This window comes from Lycium barbarum, chromosome 6 (assembly GCF_019175385.1).
Source record: "Lycium barbarum isolate Lr01 chromosome 6, ASM1917538v2, whole genome shotgun sequence".
Taxonomy (NCBI): Eukaryota; Viridiplantae; Streptophyta; class Magnoliopsida; order Solanales; family Solanaceae; genus Lycium; species Lycium barbarum.
The window spans coordinates 101421006-101446104 of record NC_083342.1 but is presented as its reverse complement, the minus strand read 5'-3'; the positions used below and the strand labels follow the sequence as shown (position 1 = coordinate 101446104).

Genomic DNA, 25099 nt, shown 5'->3' with positions numbered 1-25099 from the left:
GTAAATTATGATCATTATTTTAAAATATATTTCTCATCATATTAACATGAAAAAGATACAACTTATATTACTTGTCGCATAATTTGTAAATATCAAACTTTTAATTTTAAAATATCAAATTAGTCTAATCCAATTTAACTTAAAAAATTTCTGACTCACAATAACCAAGTATATCACTTTGTCTGGTAGCTGGTTAGAGTTATGCAAATATTAGTAATGCGGGATTAGTTATGAGGGAATATATGTATTATTTTATGCGGGGATTATGTAGAGTTTTGTTATTCATGTATTAGTTATTTTATCTTCTATCTAATATAAAAATAATATATAGATTCCTTCATAATTTATGCATATATTAGTTATGCGAGTTTCTAAATTGCAAACCAAATATTATATTAAATGTGTTCAATATTATACTCCATAGCAAAAGAATGCTACTCCCTCTATCCCAATTTATGTGACACTTTTCGCTTTTCAGATTCAAACTGTGTAAACTTTGTTAAACATTTTAAAATGTATTTTCTCACCAAAATGCTATGAGAAGAGTTACAACTTATAGTATAGTATTTTTTATGTAGTTTTCAAATATATAAATTTTAATATTAAAATATTAAATGAACTTAATTTAATTTAACTTTAAAGTTTAATCAAATTAATTCTCAAAAAGTAAAAAATATCGAGATGGAGAAAATAAAAATATGATATTATTACTTATGCAATATTTAATACATAAATAAATTCCGCCTGTCAACCAAACGACCACTTACAAATTGAAACCTGGGGGGTGACGAGAAAGCAAGAATTAAGTACAACTAAGATGGGCCTTTCGGACATTTTAAGATTGGTACAATGATGTTTTCGTACTTTCATGTTAAAGAAACAGTGTCAGTTTGGCAGCTCTTATCTTGTGAGACTTCCTCTTTCAACATATGTCACTGTCTTACTCTGTCTTGTAGTAGTAGTGCTTTTAACACTCACCACATAAAGTCATTATTCGCCTACAACTTCCTTTGTCGTCTATTCATCCTCTGTTAAAGCACAGTAAGCAGCAGTTCCAAGAATTTTATATCTCAGTACCATCATTAGTCACTTTCCTCTTTACTCTGCTTAAATTTCGGTAAAATTTATAATCTTCTTTGCACTCCCTTTTCTGGAAACTGCTCTGTTTGATTAATCTTTCAAGAAAGTAAAAAGAGCTCTGTTCAAGAAAGTGCGGGAATCGAAATAAAGTTGGTACTTTTTGTTTTGATCACAAAAAAAGTTATCTTTTTATGTTACTCTAAAAGTAATTAGCAAAAGTGTTTTGAGAAATTTTTGAAGTTTGGATTATGATCAAGGAAATAAAGGGAAATTCTGTTGTTTGGCGTTCTTGAATTTTCTGTTCTTGCTCGGCCGATTGCTTGTGATATCAGAGAGAGAGGAGAATTGTGGAAAGGAAAGTAATTATGGTGACTCTGTGATATCAGTGTAGGTAAGGTAAGTTTTTTATGTTTACTGATTATTGTTTTTCCTTGTTAACTTTGATTTGTCTATAATTTCTTGAATACCAAAATATGTCCTCAATTAGGTGTCTTGGTTCTCAGTCTCTGTTCTTTCAGTAATAATGGATATGGGGTGGCTATTTTCTTGGTGTGTAGGGTTTGGTTGGTGCTCAGCATAGTCTTATCAAATTATTTTTTGACAGGCAAGTTAGAGGAAGCTGCAATTGAGCTCTGAGGGCTCAAAGAAAAATGGCTTACCAGAGGAGGGGATCCGATTTGCAACCGCAGAGGCGTATTCTGCGGACGCAGACTGCTGGTAATTTAGGGGAGACAATGATGGACAGTGAGGTAGTCCCATCATCTCTAAGTGAAATTGCACCAATTCTTCGTGTCGCCAATGAGGTCGAGCCCAGCAACCCCAGGGTAGCTTATTTATGTAAGTTTACCTGTCAACTTTTTGGTGCTGAAGCACATGAACTTGTATATTTGCTCATATTTGTTGCTATAGCTAAATGTTGTTACAGAGAACATAAAATATAACATATCATGAAAGATAGGCTCCACAGAAAACATGACTGTTATAGAGAGGTCTGACTGTATATGTGTCAAAACTTTTGTTGCTAAAATATGTTATAACTTGGTATGCAGTTAGAGAATGTATGGCAATGCGCAGATTATGGAAAATTGAGTCAATGGGAGGTTTTCTGCATTTTGTTTTTACAATATATATGCTGTCTTTTTACTCTGCTCCTTTAGTGGACAACCGGAAGAACTGTGGTAGAAGTGACAATTAGGTTTAACAACTTGTTTTATATATAAGGAAATTTGTTCTCATATAATGATTGTGGTTGATGCAACGTTCATTCACGGGGTTCATCTGAACCCAAAACTTTCGACGCGTAGCATAAATTTATGCGTAAAATCTAGTATAATTGCAAAAGATAATAGGTCTGAACCCATAATTTTAAGAATCTTAAAGATTAAACCCATAACTTTTAAATCTTGGATCCGCCTTTGACTATAATTGAAGCTAATTATCATGATAAATACTGGATTACTCCATTTCCTTGATCAATTGAATGGTCAAGCTAATAGTTTAGTTATCTTCTTTGTTCAATCAGCTTAACTCTGCTGCGTGGTTATTAACATCTTTAGGATTCCTTTAGCCTCCAATGCAACCAAAGTTCCTCTTTTCCTTCTTTAGTAGTGGTGGATGAAATGATACCTGCAGATTGTGCAACTATATGATGCAGTTTGCTTCCTGCAATCAAATCAGGTCGATTCTATGCCTTTGAAAAAGCTCACAGGTTAGATCCAACATCAAGTGGACGTGGAGTTCGCCAGTTCAAAACTTCCCTTCTTCAACGGTTAGAAAAGGTAAATTGTTTATACCACCACTATTGATATGCTTGTAATGGAATCTGTTTAATATGGTGATGTTTCAACTTATGAATATTTTTTGTGTGCTGGTATTAGTCAAATCATGTTGCTGTGATCTAGATTTCTGTGCAGCTTTATTCTTATACTATATGGAGGGAATAAGTGGAGAGAGCAGTCTCCATATGCAATGTCAGTAGCACATAAGCATATTAGTAGAACCATAACTTGCACGCAGAATTGTTGGTTATGCACACAGAAAACCTTTTTCCACGTGAGGAACTTAATGTAGCTAAAGTTTAATAGGTACAACACCTAACGTAAGGTATAGTTGAAGGGATAGGTAGACTAAGAAAAGATCGGGAAGGGGTGACAATGAGGAAGAAGAGATTTTGAAAGCCATGAGAAGCTGTAATTGTTTAGCTTGGGGTTACTTGGGACAAATATTAAATCTAGAAACTGTCCCCAAGTTGATTCAATGGGGTGATCATTGGACAACTGCTCAATGCTATCATCCAAACTTCAGTCTTAGACATGAACAATTGGATAGTCCACTTAAATCTTTGATCCAGTATTTTTGATGTTTATTGCCTTCTGTTCATTAGATCCTACAAGCATCTGCAACTTAGTACTCTATATTCTCTGTGCTTCCATCACTTTTAGGGGTTCTAAAATATCAATGTGTACATTGAGGAACTTTGTTTATTTTCACCATTATGCAGGAAAATGAAACAACCCTGGCTGGTAGGACAAAAAGTGATGCTCGTGAAATGCAGAGTTTCTACCAGCATTACTATAGGAAGTATATTCAGGCTTTGCAGAATGCTGCTGATAAAGCTGATCGGTATATTCAACGCATACTGAGACTTCCTACTTTAATTTGCTCCTAGGTTTCTTCATGCTGATTCTTTTTGGCTGTTTCTCTTTGTACCTTCTTTTAGTGCCCGACTTACAAAAGCATACCAAACAGCTGCTGTTCTTTTTGAGGTCTTGAAAGCTGTTAATCTGACAGAAGCTGTGGAAGTGGCTGATGAGGTAGACTAGCGTTTGCTAATATGAGATATTATTGTTGAAAGTAGATGTGTTGCGGACCGGATGTTTGTGTATATGCTTCAGATCTTTGTCTACCATACTGGCTTATCCTCCATGTTATATGCATTTCACATGTAGATTTTGGAAGCTCATACAAAGGTTGCCGAGAAGACTCAGATATTAGTTCCTTATAATATACTTCCACTTGACCCTGATAGTTCAAATCAAGCAATTATGAGATACCCTGAGGTTGGTTCTAGCCCCTTTTCTTGTTTTCTAGACTTTACTTTGATGATGCTTCTATCATATGCTTATCTTTCATATTTCATAGATTCAAGCTTCTGTCACTGCTCTTCGAAATACAAGAGGTCTTCAATGGCCAAAAAGCCATAAGAAGAAAGTTGATGAAGATATCCTGGACTGGCTTCAAGCTATGTTTGGTTTTCAGGTATAGAACTACAATATTCTGGGAACAAACATCAGATGAGTTATGTAAACATTATGAGTTTCTGTTTTTCACAATGTTATTTATAATTGGAATTGACAAGCAGAAAGATAATGTGGCGAATCAGCGGGAGCATCTGATTCTGTTGTTGGCAAATGTTCACATCCGACAATTTCCAAAGCTTGATCAGCAACCAAAGGTTGTTCTTTGTAGGATATTTCATATGAAATAGCACTTGTTATCTCTTTGTCTTTGTTTCTGACATTGACATGTTCATCACTCTCACTAGCTGGATGACCGGGCACTGACTGATGTTATGAAGAAACTTTTCAAAAACTACAAAAAATGGTGCAAGTATCTAGGTCGTAAGAGCAGTCTTTGGTAAGTTAATCTTCTTTATAATGAATCTGTTGATATTGAGTTTTACTAGTACTGGCAGCTTTGTTAACTGATAGTCATGCAGTTGTAACTTTGGTGTTTTAATTGATAGAAAGATCAAAGTAAGAACCTTTATTTTTGTAAAGAATATTGTTATATCATATTTTTTGGGAGTTCACTTAGTAATATACCTTAATGGATACTTTTCATTCTGATGAACATATGAATTTCTTTTATCGTCCACTCTCAATTGCGACTGGCATGACAAGTATCCTACAAACTATAGCTCTGCCTATGACTTCTAAATTTTGTCCAGTCTATTAGTTTCACTAATTCTTCTAGTTTTTGTTTTGCAGGCTGCCAACTATCCAGCAAGAAGTGCAACAGCGGAAATTACTATACATGGGTCTTTATCTTCTTATATGGGGAGAAGCTGCAAATTTAAGATTCATGCCTGAGTGCCTATGCTATATTTATCATCATGTATGGAGTAATTATTTTTAGCTTTAAGTGTTTGTCTGTAACTGGTTGTGTCAGTTTCTGTTATTTTGCTTTTAGGTTCTAGAACTTGATTAATCTTTTACATCGTGTTATCAATTCTCCGAGACATTTAATCATACAAGTATCTAACTAATCATCATCTCTAACTCAATAGATTATCCAAGGTTGCAAAGTGTATAATATAAAGAGCTCATCAAGTTGCTCATTTGATTTTGAAAAGTGACCATTTTGTGGATTGACACTCGTATCATTATTGAACTTGGCATTTGGATGTTTGAAAATTCAAGATTGTGAGCTCTGTCAGTTGACATTTTTTTGAAAAAAAGAAATAATTAGCTGAAAGTTAATAGCATTTCTTACAAAATATGTATTTAACCCTTATCTCGGTATTGAATACATATCATTATAACGTAAAGAGGAGCATTGGACTTGAAAATGCCATGTCGGGATCTAGAGAGAATCATATCCACTGTCTTCACATTTTCGCTAGAGACTCTCTTAGAAGTGGCATAGGATTAGAAATCAGTCGTCATATCTTTTATCTTTCATGTCCAAAGACGTCTCCATGGGTGCAGTTTCCGTTCTTTCTTAGAGATGTCTAGCTTTTATGTATGAAACTGACTTCATATTCTTATGTTGTTAGATTCAGACCTGTTTATCCAATATGCTGCTTTTACTTTTTAAGTTCTCCAGTACATTTACTAATTGCAAATCTTGATTCAGATGGCATTTGAACTTTATGGTATGCTGGCCGGAAGTGTTAGTCCCATGACAGGCGAAACTGTAAAACCTGCTTATGGTGGTGAAGATGAGGCTTTCTTGAGGAAAGTAGTGACTCCCATCTATAACACTATAGCAAAGGTATTCCCCCTGCACTGTTGCACAAAAAGCAAGATTTTATTTTGAGATGCACCTTTATTTTATTTTCTGCCTGAACAAACAGGAAGCTAAAAGGAGCAAACAAAAGTCAAAGCATTCTCAGTGGAGAAACTATGATGATTTAAATGAGTATTTCTGGTATATTCTTTTACTTTATCTGGATCTCCATTCTCTTTTGTAACATACACTGATGATTTGCGTGGCATTGCAGGTCAGTCAACTGCTTCAAGCTGGGCTGGCCAATGCGTGCGGATGCTGATTTCTTCCATCTTCCTCCTGAAGAGCAACCAGATGATGTAAGTAATATCACCTACTAATTTTTCCGTAATCTAGTCAACATGAATATAGGGGAGATGATGGATATTTTCTTTGAGGCACACTGGAAGATCTGGAATGTGTGATATTAACCCCTTCATGTAGGCCTTTGATAATGTTATGGTTCTGGTCTGCTATGAATATCTTAGAGGTTATATAGCATGGGGCCAGTTATGGCCAAGTAAAGCGCCTGGAATTCCAGAGTCCTTGAAAACAATGACCTCAAGTCAGACCTCGTATGGAATATTAACCCCTTCAAAGATCGTCTTTTTGGTGTAGTCCCAATAGACTTTGCTGTTTCCTCATTTGGCATATCTATTAGGACCAGAGACCGACTGGCAATGGGTAAAAAACTGATACACAACTATTAATGGGGAGGTGATGTCTTGAGAAGATGATGGCTTCCTGCCTGACAGTAGGCTGTAAAGATAAATCTTCACGTAGAACATAAAAGACAAAGAAAACAAATTTCACCACATAGAGGTACAGATGACGAGACTAGATTTTATTCGTGCCTGTGGTTATATCCCCGGTGACTAATAGTAAAGAGAAATAAGTGGTTAAAAAAGGATAATACTAAGGTACAAAAATATATCATCTTCATTCATGATAAGCTGTAAAGGTATAACTTGAACTCATGAAGGATAAACCAATGTCCCTACGTGTGAAGATAGCTAGATAATAAGGAGTTGGCTATTCATTCAGGTACTACACTCGGGAAGGTCTTTCTTGAAAGCTGAATATGATGATAGCGGAAAACCCTTCAACATTATTAAGTATATATCTGGGGTAGATTCAGTGCTTAAGTAGTAATTTTGTGTATTGTTAGGCATAAGATTAAGGTATCAAACCCATCATACTGTTGCATGCGGTCTAGTAAAATAGATGAACCCATAGAGTATCGATGAACTATCAAACAGAAAATTAACTAAATTATTTTTCTCTTAGAGGTGGTACATGAGCTTTTCATTACATAATAGCTTGGTCATCTATGAGGACGTTTAGATGATAAATATGCCTGACCATCTACACCTATGATGGGCAAAAAGTATGCTTCTTGTTCTTCATGTGGGAGAATAGTTGCACAGCGGTACTCATTTATTGACTTGGTCATGGTATGGAAATTTGACATGATTTCAGTTTTGAGATGATAGAATTTCATTACTTTCCGCTTGCCATTCTACCCCCACCCCCCCGGCCAGTGTTTTAATGTTGAGATTTCATGCATAATTTCCTTAATTATGATCTTTTGTAATATTGAGTGTTAAATGATGTGTTACAACCAGTGTTGTACATTTAATCTAAATATTGATCATATCAGGAAAATGAAGCAATTAAAAGGAACCATTGGATGGGGAAAATCAATTTTGTCGAGACACGCTCATATTGGCACATCTATAGGAGTTTTGATAGGATGTGGGGCTTTTTTATTTTATGCTTACAGGTTAGTCTCTTTTTTTCCTTTTATTTTCTCATTATTTGTATGACATGTTGAGTGTCTTCCGATGCTGATTCACCTTGTTTACTGAAGGCAATGATCATTATTGCATGGAATGGATCTGGGCAACTGAGTTCTATTTTTGAAGGAGATGTGTTCAAGAAAGTGATGAGCATTTTTATAACAGCTGCCATACTGAAGCTTGCTCAAGGTGAGGGTTTATTTTTGACAAAGACTGGCTAGATTATAATTCAATATCCTTTTTATTGTGGTTAGTTTCCTCGTTTCTTGCTATGTGACTTCTGATATTGTGGAAGTAAATGACTTGGAGGGCATTCAAATGAAGGTTGTGTTATCCTGTCAATATGAAATGCCATCTCTCATGGTGTGGGGAAGTACTCATCTAGTTTTCGTTTTTATTTGAAATGTCACCGACTTGTTTAAGCCAATTGTATAACTGTTGGACTCTTTTATTCGTAGCACTCTCCCTTGTTTTAGACCAATGGTTAACATTCGATATGACTTATCAAAGAGGTTATAAGATGATTGAAACCTAAAATGGACATGCAATAAGAGAGACTGGATGTCATCGGAGGCAGAGCTAGAATTTTGAGTTTATGGGTTCTGAATTCTAGAAATGCAGCGTACTGGGTTCTTGATAACTTTTTTAATGCATGCTAAGTGGTTTTTTTAAACGTAATGAGTTTTGGGCTGAAGCTACTGGGTTTTGCTAACATGTAGACTTAGCTCTTGCTCCACCTTGGATGTCATCATGCTGAGGGGTTAAAAGTGAGTAATATGATTAGTACCTCTGCACTAAATTCGAGCATCCACCGATTATTTGTCACATTGTTTTACTTTGCTGCAAGTAATGGTGTAACTTTTTAATCTAAGCTAATAGCTAATATTAACAACCAATTATTGATCACATTGGTTAAATATAATTGAACTGATCTTGGACTTTGTTATTCCTAACTAAAACCTTAAATAAACTTGTGACATTCCAGTGATGTCTACATCTATCCTTATTTTCTCTGATTGCTTAGGAGGGAAGCACATGTTGATTGGCCTAAGCGTCTAGGGGTTTTGTTGTGAACTAAGTCCTGTTATTCTCATATTTTATCTTTATCTGTTTATGAAAAATCATTATAACTATGATTCTTTTGTTGGCAATACTACCTTGTGTATGCAGCGATCCTAGATATAATCATGAGCTGGAAATCGAGACACAGCATGCCATTCTATGTCAAGCTAAGATATGTGTTCAAAGCTGTTGCAGCAGCAGCATGGGTGGTAGTGTTGCCAGTAACTTATGCATATAGCTTAGAAAATCCTCCAGAGTTTGCGCAGACCATTAAAAACTGGTTTGGCAATGGTTCAAGTTCGCCTTCTTTATTCATCATAGCAGTTCTGTTTTACCTGTCACCAAACATGCTATCTGCACTGTTGTTTGTGTTCCCTTTCATCCGCCGTTATCTTGAGAGGTCAGACTTCAAGATTGTGAGTTTGGTAATGTGGTGGTCCCAGGTATGCAAACATATCTCTTATCTTAGTTGTTATTCAGTCTTTTTTCAGATTTTGAGTTCCCTTCTTTGGATATATTCTCTTACTTTTCATATGCTCTTTATTACAGCCTCGACTTTATGTAGGAAGAGGTATGCATGAGGATGCATTTTCTCTTTTCAAGTAAGCAAATGCATTGAAATGTTAGATTTCAACTTTCATTTAGTTCTGCTATTCTTTACGATTGATTATAATGTTGATTGTAATGCTGTTATTTCCAGATACACACTGTTTTGGGTTCTCCTCCTGGCAGCAAAATTGACATTCAGTTTCTACGTAGAGGTGCTTCCCTCATTTCTAAATCTGTCATTATGCTCGTCTGATTGCTGTTAACGGGATTCCTATTTTGCTACTATTTGCTTCGAAAGCAAAATGCTATAAGAGAACACATACTTAGATGGCCAAATTGCAAGTATTTAGTTTTTAGGGGGTTGTGTATTTTTCATCTTACTTTTTGGAAGTGGTGCAAATAATACCTAACTTTAACATTTATGTGCACAAGTGGGACCTAATTTTACAGTCAACTTTTGGATGAAAAAAGTCATGCACCTTGAACATGACTCATTTGTTTGCCTTTGAAGATCTAAAAAGTTTCACTTATTTATCTGTTTTGTTTTGTGTGGATAAATTTCAGTAGGTACTAAACATTAGTTTTCTATTTTAAACATTTATGATAAAATTTATTTCTTCTTTTTTTTGTGTTTTTATATGTAAAAGTAAAATTCTATCTCGATTAATTCAAGGGTTCTTTAATTTTAATTTAATTTTAAATACTCAGGATCATGCCTGTAAAACTTTTTTTTTTACTATTTAACACATGGTATAGTAAAACAAGAGAAGAAAAATCCACCACGACTAGCAGTTTTACTTCTATATGTTATGTCGGGCTTTCTTTTCCCGGCTAATTCCAATACTTTATGTCTTAAAATGCCACAGAAGTTTATAAAAAATGAAATTTTCTATGTTTCTGGGGTAGTAGAATTCAAGATTTTTTAATTACTTGAGATAAAATTTGATCTTACATAAAACTAAAAAAAAGCATTAAATCTTACTGTTGTTATTGTTATAATTAAAATAAACTAAATATTATTAAGAGGATGACTGAGGATCTGTATGCATATTAGAGGTTTGACATCAAACTAGTTCTATTCTCAAAAAAATTAATAGATAAATAAGTGTAAACAGGCTTTGAGCCATTAAAAATGCTGACGTAACGGATTATGAGCAATGCACATGGATCTTTTACATCCAAAAGTTAGCATTCAGAGATTTTTTAGTTATCAAAAAAAGAAAAAGCAAAAGCCAAAAAGAAGTAGTGAATACTATAATTTCTAGATTACTTGTAGGATCTTTGAATCCTGAGGTTAACCGGTCATGTTTCAACTTAAGATATTTACACTTAGATAATCTTTATGATCCTTCTGCAAGCATGCAATCTCAGTAAACTTTCAAAATCCAATTAACTTAGTGTTTAATCAATTTTAAGTAAATTGTAAAATCTTTTGGATATTTATACAGGTTTTAGCCAATATTAACACTTCAATAAATTAAGATACTTAAAGTAATAGAAGTTGATGACCAGGAAGTATAGGGGTGTGTGTAACTTGGTATATGCCGAATTATCGAATCAAAACTTAAAATTTCGGTATTATGTATGGTTTTTGGTTTAAGTTCTTCAATTTTTTTGTATTTGGTACGGTATTTGATAGTTAGATTTTTTTTTTACTGAAATACCGATACCGTTCTGAAATACATACTACATTACACTATGCACATATGTTAGGTTATAACATAAATATAGAAGACACATATGTTAGGTTATAACATAAATATAGAAGACCTAAAATTTTACTTGACCAGTAGGATTGTTTTTTTTAACCTTTTCCACCTTTTTTTCGCTACCTACTTACCTTTACCGCCATTTTCATGTACCTACTTACCTTTCCGGTTTTCCCACCTTTAAGCTTTAGAGATCAGAAAGCAGAAATCATACAATTTCAGTTTCCACCTATATTTATTTCGGCACTGATTGTAGTCCAGTTCAAGATTTCATACATGATCACGCATCTCTTTCCTCTGACTCTCTCTAGAAAAATTACAAGTTCCCAAAGGCACTTTCTTTGATACTAGGTTGTCCGCAGCAAAAACAGAAAAGTCACTATTCTCTATCTAAGCCAAAAAACCGAAGTTATCGAACCGAATAAACCAAATCAAAAGGAGAAAAACCGAAACATGCCAAATTTAATTAGGTATGGTATTGGCATAGCATTTTAAGAAACCGAATACTGAACCGAAATGTCTAAAACCCGTATCAAACTGACCGATGAACGCCCCTACCGGGAAGAGACTTATATTTTATTTGTCGTAGGTTCTCTTTAGTTTTAAGATGGTCAATTTCTTTTCTGGAAACTAAAATTTAGGAAGACAGCTGTAATATGAACTGTACTATAACGACACAATCTCTTTTAGATTCTTTCTAGTTGTATTTCCATGTAATAGTTTACGAGGAAAGAAACCTAAGGTACTTGTATGAATTAATCAGAAACTTGAATATCTTGTCATCTAGTCCAAGGCCATTATTCAATTGTTTCCCCTTGTCCAAGGCCATTATTCATACTCCATGGGTAGCATAAGTTTGTTTGTTGAAAAATAAGCTGTTGTTTAATGATCTTCATGCTAATTTATTTTGATATCACTTTTTGACTACATAGATGTCAAATATTGGCCCTCAAAACACATGATGAAAAACTTGAAGCGTTTTACTTTTGCAGATAAAACCTCTTGTAGGTCCAACAAAAGATATCATGAAGGTTCACGTCAGCGTTTATAGATGGCATGAGTTCTTCCCTCGAGGTATATAAATGGGAAGTAATTGAATATCAACATATACATGTGGATACACTTATGCACTAAAGTAAAGATTTGTTAATTAATACTGTTCTTTCTTATGGTTGCATACTTGCAGCAAAAAGCAATATTGGTGTCGTGATTGCACTATGGGCTCCTATCATTCTTGTATGCATATCCATTTGCATGCCTTCCAATTCTTTCAGCTTCTCTGTTTCACTTTTTCTTTACAACATCTAAATTGAAGACTATCTCAGGTCTATTTCATGGACACTCAGATTTGGTATGCTATTTTCTCTACCATATTTGGAGGCATATATGGCGCGTTTCGGCGTCTTGGAGAGGTTGGTAGAGCTTCCACCCACTAGTTGACCTTATTAACTTGTAACTTCCCCATCCAATTTATAAGCTTTATGTTGGACGTTATGAAATGGTTGCTCGTTCAAAATTTTTCCTACATGCTTGTTAGTTTGTAGTAACATCTTAATCTCAGATCTAGGTTTATTTATCTACCAGAAGCCTATGCGTCATTTGAGGTATCACATTTGTTTTTGATAACTGACATACTGTATTTACCAAAAGTGAATACTTACAAAGCAGCTGCATTCCATAGACACATTTGTCCCAGGAACCAGTGATCAAACTGAAACTACAAAACTAGCACTAGCATTGAGGACTTGAGGTATCACATAGATATGCAAAAAGTATGCATGTAGTAATTGCTGTTGATAGAATCTATAAGATGCATAATTTTGTGATCTTGATAAATGCTGCTCAAAGATTGGTAGCATGTGAGGTAATCAAGATAAGATTTTCCTTTCCCCCAAAGTCTGCCTTCCACCTTGAATTCGATTGGTCTTTCCACAGTTCACTAGTTTCTCTTTTGGGCTGATAAGTTCGCATCCTGCCTTCTGCTTTCAGATTCGCACGCTGGGAATGCTTAGATCGCGGTTTCAGTCACTTCCAGGAGCATTTAATGCCTGCTTGATCCCAGTGGAAAAGGATGAAAAGCGAAAAAAGGGACTTAAAGCTACATTATCTAAGAAATTTGATGAGGTCAAGTCCTAGGCATTTCTTTGCATTGAATTCGCAGAGATCAGTGTTAAGATTTTGTTTATTGATTGGTCCTTGCAGGTCACCTCTAGTAAAGGAAAGGAGGCTGCAAGGTTTGCTCAAATGTGGAACAAAATAATAGAGAGTTTCAGGGAGGAGGATCTGATAAATAATAGGTACCATGGTAATGGGGGTAGTGGAAAACAATCCTTTCTTGAGAGCTTGGATGGGCTGCTTTCCTCCTTATCCAGTTTCTTGTTTTCTTTTTCCTTTCCAATTTTCCTTCTTTTCCCTTTTGCTATCCCGTTCTTCTCCCTTAGAAATATTACTCTTCCAGAGCTAACTTGCTGTGCTTACAGGGAAAGGAGCTTATTGCTTGTCCCATATTGGGCTGACCCTGATCTGGACCTTATCCAGTGGCCTCCATTTCTCTTAGCTAGCAAGGTTTAGGCTCTTATAAGCTTATTTATTTTGTAAACCTGAAGGAATTCCATTTACAGCCTTACTAAGTGGTGTTTATCTCACATGACTGCTATTAGCTTCCAATTGCATTGGATATGGCTAAAGATAGCAATGGAAGAGATCGTGAGCTGAACAAAAGATTGAATGCGGACAGTTATATGCGCAGTGCCATTCGTGAGTGCTATGCTTCATGTAAAAGCATTATAAATGTTTTGGTTTTGGGTGAACGTGAACAGCTGTAAGTTTCCATCTGTTACATTTTCTTATCTGGCACACTTAGAAAGTGTTTACTTCTTGAGCTGTTTCTAATTATTTAATTGGAAATCAATAATTTTCAGGGTGATTAAAGAAATTTTCTCAAAAGTCGATGACCACATAGATCAGGGTAATCTGACAGAGGATTTTGCCATGAGTGCTCTACCTACCCTCTATGAACAGTTTGTGCGGCTTATTGATTTTCTGGTAATATACGCCATACGAAATTTTCATCTAAGGAATTGAGCATTTCATAGGGTTCTGCTTAAGTGGCTTCTAAATTCCACAGAAAGAAAACAAAAATGAGGACAAGGATCATGTAGTTATTCTCTTGCTTGATATGTTAGAAGTTGTGACCCGTGACATAATGGACGACTCTGTTCCTAGGTAAATCATGTGGGAGCAAGTTTCTTTATTCTTTGTTTAATTGTTTATCATTTTGTTTATTTTCATAAATCCCTGTTGTAGTTTGTTAGAAACAACACATGGTGGCTCCTATGGGATGCATGGTGGAATGATTCCAAATGCAAAATATCAGCTCTTTGGCACCCTTAATTTTCCTGTAACCGAAACAGAGGCATGGAAGGAAAAGGTGAGTATATCTCTTCAACTAAATCATGTGAACATAGTAAAAGTTTACTGTTAGTTTTGTTGCATGATATAGGTTTAGACAATCACTGGACTATAATTATACAATAGAAAATATGAGATGACAGGTCATTTTCTTATACCATGGAACTAAGGTTGACTCAAATCAGCAAGTGGAAGAACTTAAACACAGGTTTTGTTTCCCTTGTTTCAGCCAAATGTAGTGAGTTTCTATTATAACAAGCTATTAAACCTTGCTGCGAGATTTGAATGAAGATCACTATATGTGTCTGTGTGTGTACACATCCGAGCATGTGTGCGCTTGAGTGTGTGTATATATCTTTGACATGCCGTCAAGGCATACAGTGAGATTTGGAGTGAAGAATGATATGTGTGTGCGCGCGCGTAGAGAGAGAGAGAGAGTGAGTGAGTGAGTGCTAAGGCTGGAAGAAAAAGTATCAAAATCTTGTGCCAGGTTCTTGTTTCTAGGTGAAACCCTTTCAGTGACTTCGCTATACATTTGGGGAAGAAGGGTGATTAGTTATCTTCTTTTGAGCCACACTCATATGAAGTTTCTCGTTTCTTCAGATTAGAAGGCTTCACATGCTGCTTACTGTTAAGGAATCTGCCATGGATGTGCCAACCAATTTGGAAGCTAGACGGCGCATGTCATTCTTCTCAAATTCATTGTTTATGGACATGCCTCACGCCCCCAAAGTTCGAAATATGCTTTCCTTTTCGTAAGCCTTTTGGTTAAAACATTAGTTTTCAATTGACTTGTAATCACAGTGCATCATGATACCATTGTAGGGATGTTAGTTAAGTGTAGCTTGTGGTTTTCTGGATGTAACAGAAAAACCCAAGTGTTAGCAGAATGTAGCTATTCAGTCAGTTAAATGAGTGGTCTTTCCCCTGGTATATTTATTCAATTAGCTTCACGTAATAAAAATACTTAGTTACAAGAATAATAGTTTATTGTTCTCAATGAACTTGCAATCATCAGGACCTAGTTCACTTCAGAGTACTGTAGCATGGTTTCGATGTACATCTTTATCTGTGCGCATGTATAAAAGTCAATTACTTTTAACTTGTACAAATTAACATCTTTTGCTTTAACTATTATATGTGATGTTTTGTTCTCTCTTTTTAGTATTTTGACACCTTACTTCAATGAGGAGGTTCTTTTCTCAATAAATTCCCTGGAAAGGCCAAATGAAGATGGTGTTTCTATACTGTTTTATTTGCAAAAAATATACCCAGGTTAGTATTATATTTGTAACCTTAAGCATGAAATGGACTTACCTTGATATATGATGATTCTAATTCGTTCTTCGTGTCTAAAACAATATGTAAAACCTTTAAAGATGAATGGGAGAACTTCCTTGAAAGGGTTGGCTGTAGCAGTGAAGAGGATCTTAAGGGCAACATTAGATTGGAAGAAGAACTTCGTCTATGGGCATCATATAGAGGTCAAACATTGACCAAAACTGGTATGGTTATCTTTATGCTTCTTTTGACCTTTAGCAGCAGCATATTTTTTTCTCGACAATTTTCTTAATTTGCATGCAATTGGTCAACTGTAAAATCAGTTCGGGGTATGATGTACTATCGGCAAGCTTTGGAGCTTCAGGCCTTTCTTGATATGGCAAAAGATGAAGGTGCTTACAAGAATTATTGTTGTTCTTCCCATCATCTTGAAGAGTAGAATTTTTCATGAATTGCAGTTTCTACATTTTTTGCAGAGTTAATGAAAGGCTACAAGGCTGCTGAATCTAATACTGACGAACAGCCAAAAAATGAGAGGTCCTTGATGTCGCAATGTCAGGCAGTTACTGACATGAAATTTACCTATGTTGTGTCTTGCCAGCAATATGGCATTCAGAAAAGGTCTGGTGATCATCGTTCTCAAGACATTTTGAGACTAATGACAAAGTATAATCCATAATCCACAACTTTGGTTTGTTTTCTGCTTTAAGTGTCTACTTTTAATTTTCAAATTTTGTTCCTTGTGTTCTTTGTAAGGTACCCTTCTCTTCGAGTAGCTTACATTGATGAGATTGAAGACACTAGTAGCAAAGATAAATCAAAAAGGACTGGTGATAAGGTTTATTACTCTGCCCTTGTGAAGGCTGTACCAAGGTCTGTGGACTCAGCAGAGCCAGATCAGAAGTTAGATCAGGTACCTGTTGCAGGTGTTGAATTATTAGAGCATTATGCATCACCTTGCAGCTAAAACAAAGCACTTTTTCTGGTTCTAGTTTGCGTTTTCTTTTTCTGGGGCATTGCCTTTTATTAAGAGTGTCATAACAGGAGTTCATCTTAAGTTCTATTTTGGTTCTTGCATGTGGTTTGTGGCCTTCCTTTTATCGTTTAGTTCTGGCTGGATTGCATCTCTGCAAATTATTTTGGTCAATCTACGTAGAGTTTGTGCTTGGATACTTGAAAATCCACACAATTGATGCTGGAGATTATAATTATATATCTGTTCAAAATTCATACGATTGTTGCTGAGATTATAGCCATATGTCGGTTCTCAGTTACAAAAACAAGGAACAATCTCAAACTTTATTGATCAGCTACTAACCGGCCTTTACTTTGAAGATACATCTGCATTTGTTGGTCCATATTACTTTTAGTTCTCTGCAATCAACTTCTGAAATATTGTTGTCTAGGATATTTATCGAATAAAACTTCCTGGGCCTGCTATATTGGGAGAAGGAAAGCCAGAGAATCAAAATCATGCGATCATATTTACTCGTGGGGAAGGATTGCAAACAATAGATATGAACCAGGTTGGTATGATAAGATTCTCATTTACCATAAGAAAAAGTTGGCATGATTGGTTTGATGCCAGATTATTACTTTTTCAATCAAAAGGATAACTACATGGAAGAAGCCCTCAAAATGAGGAATTTGCTGCAAGAATTTTTGAAAAAGAATGGAGTGAGAAATCCGACTATTCTGGGACTGCGGGAGCATATTTTCACTGGCAGGTATGGAGATCGCCCTTCTAGCGAACCAATAACTTTTTGTTGCTATGATGGTGTTGGAGAAAGATTTTGACTTTGTGCATGGGAATTTCGTCTTGGCAGTGAAATATATTTTCTTTATCTGCTGTCATTTTGTTTTCTTTGTGCAGTGTTTCTTCACTAGCATGGTTTATGTCAAATCAGGAAACCAGCTTTGTCACAATTGGGCAAAGATTGTTGGCCAATCCATTGAAGTAAGTAGCCAAGACTTACTTAGGATGTAAAGTACTGAGTCTTTCATCGAGTGCCAACTTGAACTGTTATATGCGACTAGTATTTTGCCTGCCTCCCTCTTCTTTTTTGTTTTCTGTTCTGTAAGTATCCTACTGATAACACGTTTTTTTTTTTTTTTGGCTAATGCACTGAAGTCCCCCCCCCCCCCCCCCCCCCCCTCTCTCTCTCTCTCTCTGTGTGTGCCAGTTAATCTCCATTTCTCCTTGTTCTTAGCATGTTTCTTCCATCCTCCCCTGTGTAGGCAGAGGCTAAATGTCTGTTATTCAGCACTTGAACTCCTTCTCATGTCTAGCTTCCTTGGTGCACTAATGAAAATTAATGAACTTTCTCGTCTTCTACGTTCTCCTTCTTTTCGTCCTGTGACTATTTTTTACTTAGTAAGGTCTGATTGCCTTTCTGAAATTTTAGGATAAAGTGATTGTCACATCCTATTTCAAGCTGTAGTTGCATGGATTCCGCATCTTAGTAATTTAGATATGCCTTTTACTTTCATCTCAGTGGGTCAAAAGGGTTTTACTGACTTGAAGTTTCTCGTCTATTGTGGATGCTTTTTCTCAGAGTACGTTTCCACTATGGTCATCCTGATGTATTCGATAGATTGTTTCATCTAACAAGAGGTGGGGTGAGCAAGGCTTCCAAAGTCATCAACCTAAGTGAAGACATATTTGCTGGTATTTGAAAACCCACAAACTTTTAACACCTAAAATCTTATAGTTTTTGCCTACTCTTACAAATTTTGATGCATCTTTTAGGTTTTAATTCTACCCTACGTGGGGGTAATGTTACACACCATGAGTACATACAAGTTGGTAAAGGAAGGGATGTCGGCCTTAACCAAATTGCACTGTTTGAGGCAAAGATAGCTAATGGAAATGGTGAGCAGACAATGAGTCGTGATATTTACCGGCTTGGACATCGATTTGACTTCTTCCGCATGCTATCATGCTTCTTCACTACTGTAGGATTCTACTTTACTACCTTGGTACTGCCCAACTGCTTCTCCAGTTTAAACTTTCATGATCCTAACCGGGTTTATTCTCTTTATAGTCCATTCTAATTGAATGTCTCTTCTTTGGCAGATAACTGTCATTATTGTATATGTGTTTCTTTATGGTCGGTTGTATCTTGTCCTCAGTGGGCTTGAAGAAGGATTGAGTTCACACCCAGCTATTCGAAATAATAAGCCTCTTCAAGTTGCTCTTGCCTCTCAGTCCTTTGTGCAAATTGGGCTATTGATGGCGTTGCCCATGATGATGGAGATAGGCCTCGAGAGGGGCTTCCGCAATGCCTTAACTGATTTTGTGCTGATGCAACTACAACTTGCTCCTGTTTTCTTTACATTTTCTCTTGGAACAAGGACCCACTATTATGGGAGGACATTGCTTCATGGGGGTGCTCAATATAGAGGCACTGGTCGTGGCTTTGTTGTATTTCATGCCAAATTTGCTGAAAACTATCGTTTGTACTCCCGAACCCATTTTGTCAAGGGAATTGAGCTCATGATTCTACTTCTTGTCTACCATATATTTGGTAGATCATACAGAGATATGGTGGCATTTGTTTTTATTACCGTATCTATATGGTTCCTCGTCGTTACATGGCTCTTTGCCCCATTCCTGTTCAATCCCTCCGGATTCGAGTGGCAAAAGATTGTCGATGACTGGACAGACTGGAATAAATGGATAAACAATCGTGGTGGTATCGGTGTATCGCCAGAAAAAAGTTGGGAATCTTGGTGGGAGAAAGAACAAGATCATCTTTATCATTCAGGGGTCCGTGGAACTATAGCCGAGATATTGCTATCACTGCGCTTTTTTATATATCAATACGGACTTGTATATCACATCACAATTTTGAATAACGAAACAAGTTTTCTGGTACGTCCTTAGTTTGCATTTCAATCTGCAGAAATGATCAGCTAAAATATTCAAGTATTGACTCCTGTTTGTGTTGCATATTCAGGTGTACGGTATGTCATGGATCGTCATTTTCTTGATATTAGCAGTAATGAAGGTGAGTTCCAAGAAATTTCACTTTCTTATTAATTCATTGATAAGTCCCCAAAAATCTCAGAAGTTATAGAGATACACAATTTTATATCACAAAATCGTAAAAAGAATACATGACGTAGTATGTCACGGCTACCAGTTTTTAGCTATAATTTATGGTTACAAATACTGACCTTTTTCTTCTGTAGGAGATTTAACTTTTGGATTAGTTTTTTCCTGCAATTGACATATTTCCCTGTGTATATTAATCTCTTTTTTTGCGCCAGTGGTGTTTATTCGCATAATAGTATTGCCTTGAACGTTATGTTATTGAGGCATGGTAAGTAACTTCACCTACATTATAACAATGCTTTCCTAAATAATCCAATTATCGGTAAATTCTTAGTTCAGATGATTTAAATAAAAGGAGATTAACAATCGTCAGTTTAATTAAAGCATGGTTAATATCTGATTTAAATCAGTCGATTTCTTTACTTCTTGACTCATGCCCTCAACCCAAGGTCAGGCATGTGCAATCATGGGAAGTAGTAGTTTACTTGCTTTCCCTCCGTCAGTTGAGCCAATTTTGCTTGTTGCACTTTCTGGTGCCTATGCTGATTAAAGTTTCGGCCTGCCTTGTTTCATTCGTTGCAGGTTGTGTCTGTCGGAAGGAGGAGATTCAGTGCTGATTTTCAGCTCGCATTTCGTCTGATCAAAGGCTTCATTTTCCTCTCATTTGTTTCCCTACTCATTAGTTTGATTGCTATTCTACACCTGAAATTTCGTGATATTATTGTTTGCATTCTTGCGTTCATGCCTACTGGATGGGGAATGCTTTTGGTGAGTGCCAATTTCTTTGTGAATCAAACACTCTCTTTGGTTCTTTATGCAGTTTTGACTCTTCATCCTGTTTTATTTCAGATTGCTCAAGCTTTGAAGCCTTGGATTCGACGTGCTGGCTTCTGGGGATCGGTCAGGACACTTGCCCGTGGTTATGAAATTATAATGGGGTTGCTCTTGTTCACACCAATTGCATTCTTGGCTTGGTTTCCTTTTGTTTCGGAGTTCCAAACCCGAATGTTGTTCAACCAAGCATTCAGTAGAGGTCTGCAGATTTCTCGTATTCTTGGTGGACCAAAGAAAGGTCGTTCCTCGAGCGACAAAGAGTAGTTTTCAGTGCTGCAATACTCTTTTCCGGATCGATCCTGCTGAATTCGTTGGACATCTTGAGGATATATGGACTGAAGAATATTTTACAATATTCTTGTAAATATATTTATATATGGAACTTAATTTAAATTATGTATATAAAGTTTCAGTTAAGCTTGTGTATATATAGTTTATACAATTTGTCCGGATGAATTGTAGACTTGTACAGGATATATTTGAAATCAAAAGGAGAGGGTTTGTTATGTATTCGACCGGATCAATTATTAAAAGCTTGTGAATGGAAATTTAAGAGGGAGGTCTTTGCCCCTCGTAAATGAATTGAGAGAGCGTTGTATAAAGTTTTTTAGTCCTTGTACCTTGGTGAATGAGGTAATCTATTCTATTAATTTCATATGCCAATAATCATTTATTATTTGTTTGATTATACTTTTAAACGGGCATACAGCATGGTGATTTGTAAAACTTAATTTTATTCTTACTTCACGTCAACATCTACTAGTAGACTGCAAAGAAACAGTTCTTTGCCCTTACTGACATTTTCCCCGCAAACAGAGATCCGGGTAGGTTGGGTTTGGTAGGGAGGAAATTTTTTCAACTTTTCCATGTTGGGTTAGTTAAAATTTTGGAAAATATGTTTTGAAAGAGTGAAGTTTCTTTAAATTGAGGAAAATAATTTTCATGTTCTAGGGGAAATAGGTTTCATAAGTAATACTTTCTCCATTTCAATTTATGTGAACTTATTTCCTGACCAGTCCGTGCAAAAAGAATGATTCCTTGCTTTATTTGGACACAAATTACCTTTATGCAATTATTTATAGTAACAAAATATGTGATTCATTTAACACCACAAGTTTAAAAGTCTTCTCTTCTTACTTAAATTGTATTCAGTCAAATGGGTTCACATAAGTGAATTGTTCCCACCCTACCCCCACACACCTCATCATCCTACCCTACCCCACCAATCCTCAGTGTTTGATTAGATTATAATACAATTTTTTTTTTCATATTTATCAAATAATGAAAATAATTAAGAAAATCATTTATTTTGAGGAAAAGTATTTTTCTGGAAAGTATTTTTCTTCCTTCCAAATACACCCTATTTTTTTTTCTTTCTTAACAGAGATCTAGTTGTTAGAGATACAACATCTAGACTCCAAGGATTAGCGGATAACATCGAAGTATTTGTATAGGATTGAGTTTGTATGAGTTGATAGTTGTAATATAAGAGTTTGTATTATATTAACCTATAACCATATAGGAATAGGAAGAGTAGTAGGACTGAATGTCCAGCAAGCATAAATATATATGCATCCTCTGTACACCGAAAGAATTAATCAGAGAATTGCTCTCTCTTTCACTGTTAGCATATATTTCTTCATGGTATTAGAGCTTTGGCTAAATCAAAAGAAAAGATTATGAAGTATTAGCCTATCATTAGCACCATGGCGAGTTCCTCAAATAGTACTGCTCTCATCCTTTCACCCTCCTCTCTTCACCAACTCATTGCTATTTGTCCCATAAAACTGAAACCAACCAATTATCTAGTTTGGAGAACTCAAATTCTCCAACTGATGTAGACAATGAAAGTTTCGGACATTATCAAAGATGACTCGCCATCTAAAACCATAGAAACAGAGAAAGGAAATCCAAGTCTTAACCCCAAATTCACGGAATGGGAAGAACGAGACGTTCTAGTTAGAAGCTAGTTCTCTGGAACAATGACCGAAGAGTTCATGTTCCTCATTATCGGATGCTCAACTGCTAAACAAATGTGGTCCTGCCTTGAGGATACTTACCTACAAGCTAGCAAGGACAAGGAGTTTCAGTTGAAACACAAACCATAAAGTTAGGCACCAAATCAGTCGATGAATACATCAAAGAGTTCAAAGGAATTTGTGATAACCTTATGGCTATATACACAAGCTGCTAGATGAAGATGACAAAGTTATCAACTTTGCTATAGGTCTCGGCAGCAAATACAAGACCTTGCGTACGGTGATGCTAGGGAAATCTCCTTATCCTACATTCACACAATTTGTGAATGCTTTTCGAGGATATGATATGAGAGAGGATAATGAGGACCAAGAGACACAGTCACCCCTTGATCCCAACGTTGCCTTTATGGCACAGAAAAACCAAGGAAAAGGTCGAGGTACCTATTCTAGGGTACGAGGACAACAAAAAGGAAGGGGATATAAGCAGTAACCATACCAACGCCAACTTGGAGAAACCAACACCAATTATGGAACCAATCAACAGAAGGATGGTTCGAAACCAAGTCCTTGTCAGATTTGTGGAAGAAATAACCACACCACTCCTTCTTATTTCTATAGATGGGATTATTCCTATCAAGCACAACAAGAGGTGCCCAAAGCACTTGCAGCAATGAATTTCAGTGACCAACCTGACAACAACTAATACGTGGACTCGGGTGCTATTAATCATATGGTGCAATCGGCAGGTATCCTTCCAAATCCTTCTCCTTATAGAGGTAATGACTCAGTAATGGTAGGAAATGGTGATACGCTTAAAATCACTCACATAGGAGACATGAATGTTGGAAGAAATCTACATCTTCGAAATGTTTTTGTTGTGCCTAAACTCAAGAAGAACCTCATTTCAGTTATCAAGCTTGTGACAGATAATCCTTGCTCTTTAAAGTTTACTGACAGTGGCTTTGTTATTAAGGATAAGAAAACAAAAACAATTCTGGCCATTTGAAGTAAGCAAGACGACTTGTACACATTGGAAGGGGACCTGCACAAAGTTTTAACAGCTACGAGGGCATAGAAGAATTCAGATACCATTTGGCATCAAAGATTAGGACATCCAAACTCGAGAACACTTCAATTTGCATAGTAATAAATCCATTGATGTTAGGAGTTGGAATAAAATTTTCTCAATATGTAGTAGTTGTCAGATGGGAAAAAGTTGTAAGTTGCCTTTCCAAGTATCTAATAAGAGAGAGTTTGAGCCTTTAGCAAAAACACATAGTGATCTATGGGGTCCAGCCCCCCATCGCATCTTCTCAAGGAATAAAATACTATGTTATTTCTGTCGATGATTGTACAAGATTTACTTGGTTATATCCCCTAAAGAAGAAATTATATTTCTTTTCTAACTTTGTGACTTTCCACAAATTAGTCGAAAACTAATTTTCGAAGAAGCTTAAGACCTTTCAGAATGATGGAGGAGGGGAATTCAATAGCACTAAATTTGTCCAATATTTTAGCCCATAATGGCATCCAACAACAAGTCTCTTGTCCGCATACACCGGAACAAAATGGAGTCGCTGAAAGGAAACATAGGCATATTGTTGAAACCGGTCTCACTATGATGTTTAATGCCAACTTACGTATGTTTCTTTGGGTTGAAGCCTTTATGACTAATGTTTTCCTGATTAATAGGATGCCTACGTCGACCTTAAGCATGGAATCCCCATTCTCGGAGTTATATGGACGTGAACCACATTATAATTCATTAAAAGTCTTTAGATGTCGCTGTTTTCCCTATCTCAAGAGTTATCACAAGCACAAGTTTCAACCAAAGACTTTTCCATGCGTTTTTATCGGCTACAGTCCACTTCACAAAGGATATCGATGCTACCATCCTCAATCTAAAAGGGTTTATATTTCAAGGCATGTTATATTTGATGAATCTAATTTACCATATACTTCTTGTAGCTCTAGTGATAATGCAGATTCATCCGACTCTCAACTCGGCACATATATAGAGTTCTTGGCATCACCGAGGCCAGACACTCACCTTCATGTTGTCCCGGAAGTAACTCCAACCGCTGCACCTGGTGAGTCGCAACAAAATGATCTTATAGCCTTAACACCCGCTGCATCTTCCGAGACACAAAACACTGGTGTTGCTGCCTTGCCACTGCCTCACGATCCAATAGATGGAATAACTGCACCTGTTGGTCATGTATTTTCATTGCCAAGGGATGATCGTTCACATGTAGCTTCAGCAAACAACCCTTATCTAGCATCACATGATGCTTTACCTGTAATCAACGAGCTCTCAAAGAAACACACCTACCTCAAACCCCATTGCTT

At 36.2% G+C, this 25099-nt stretch overlaps 1 protein-coding gene across 1 annotated transcript; it reads left to right on the top strand.

Moving 5' to 3' along the window:
• The first annotated feature begins 995 nt into the window (after nt 1-995).
• LOC132645064 (callose synthase 2) lies at nt 996-21281 on the top strand. Its single transcript, XM_060361830.1, has 43 exons — nt 996-1471; nt 1685-1917; nt 2758-2858; nt 3581-3702; nt 3800-3893; nt 4029-4139; nt 4222-4338; nt 4442-4534; nt 4625-4716; nt 5070-5196; nt 5938-6075; nt 6158-6231; nt 6305-6389; nt 7730-7852; nt 7940-8057; nt 9039-9373; nt 9480-9532; nt 9631-9691; nt 12181-12262; nt 12375-12424; nt 12514-12600; nt 13178-13312; nt 13391-13485; nt 13669-13753; nt 13849-14009; nt 14110-14233; nt 14316-14413; nt 14495-14618; nt 15203-15354; nt 15765-15874; nt 15979-16104; nt 16204-16272; nt 16357-16546; nt 16637-16793; nt 17287-17406; nt 17492-17607; nt 17754-17837; nt 18436-18548; nt 18630-18859; nt 18957-19754; nt 19840-19890; nt 20520-20705; nt 20787-21281. The coding sequence occupies exons 2-43, from the start codon at nt 1731-1733 to the stop codon at nt 21033-21035; spliced, it is 5823 nt and encodes a 1940-aa protein (XP_060217813.1). The 5' UTR covers nt 996-1471; nt 1685-1730; the 3' UTR covers nt 21036-21281.
• The last annotated feature ends 3818 nt before the right edge of the window (nt 21282-25099 follow it).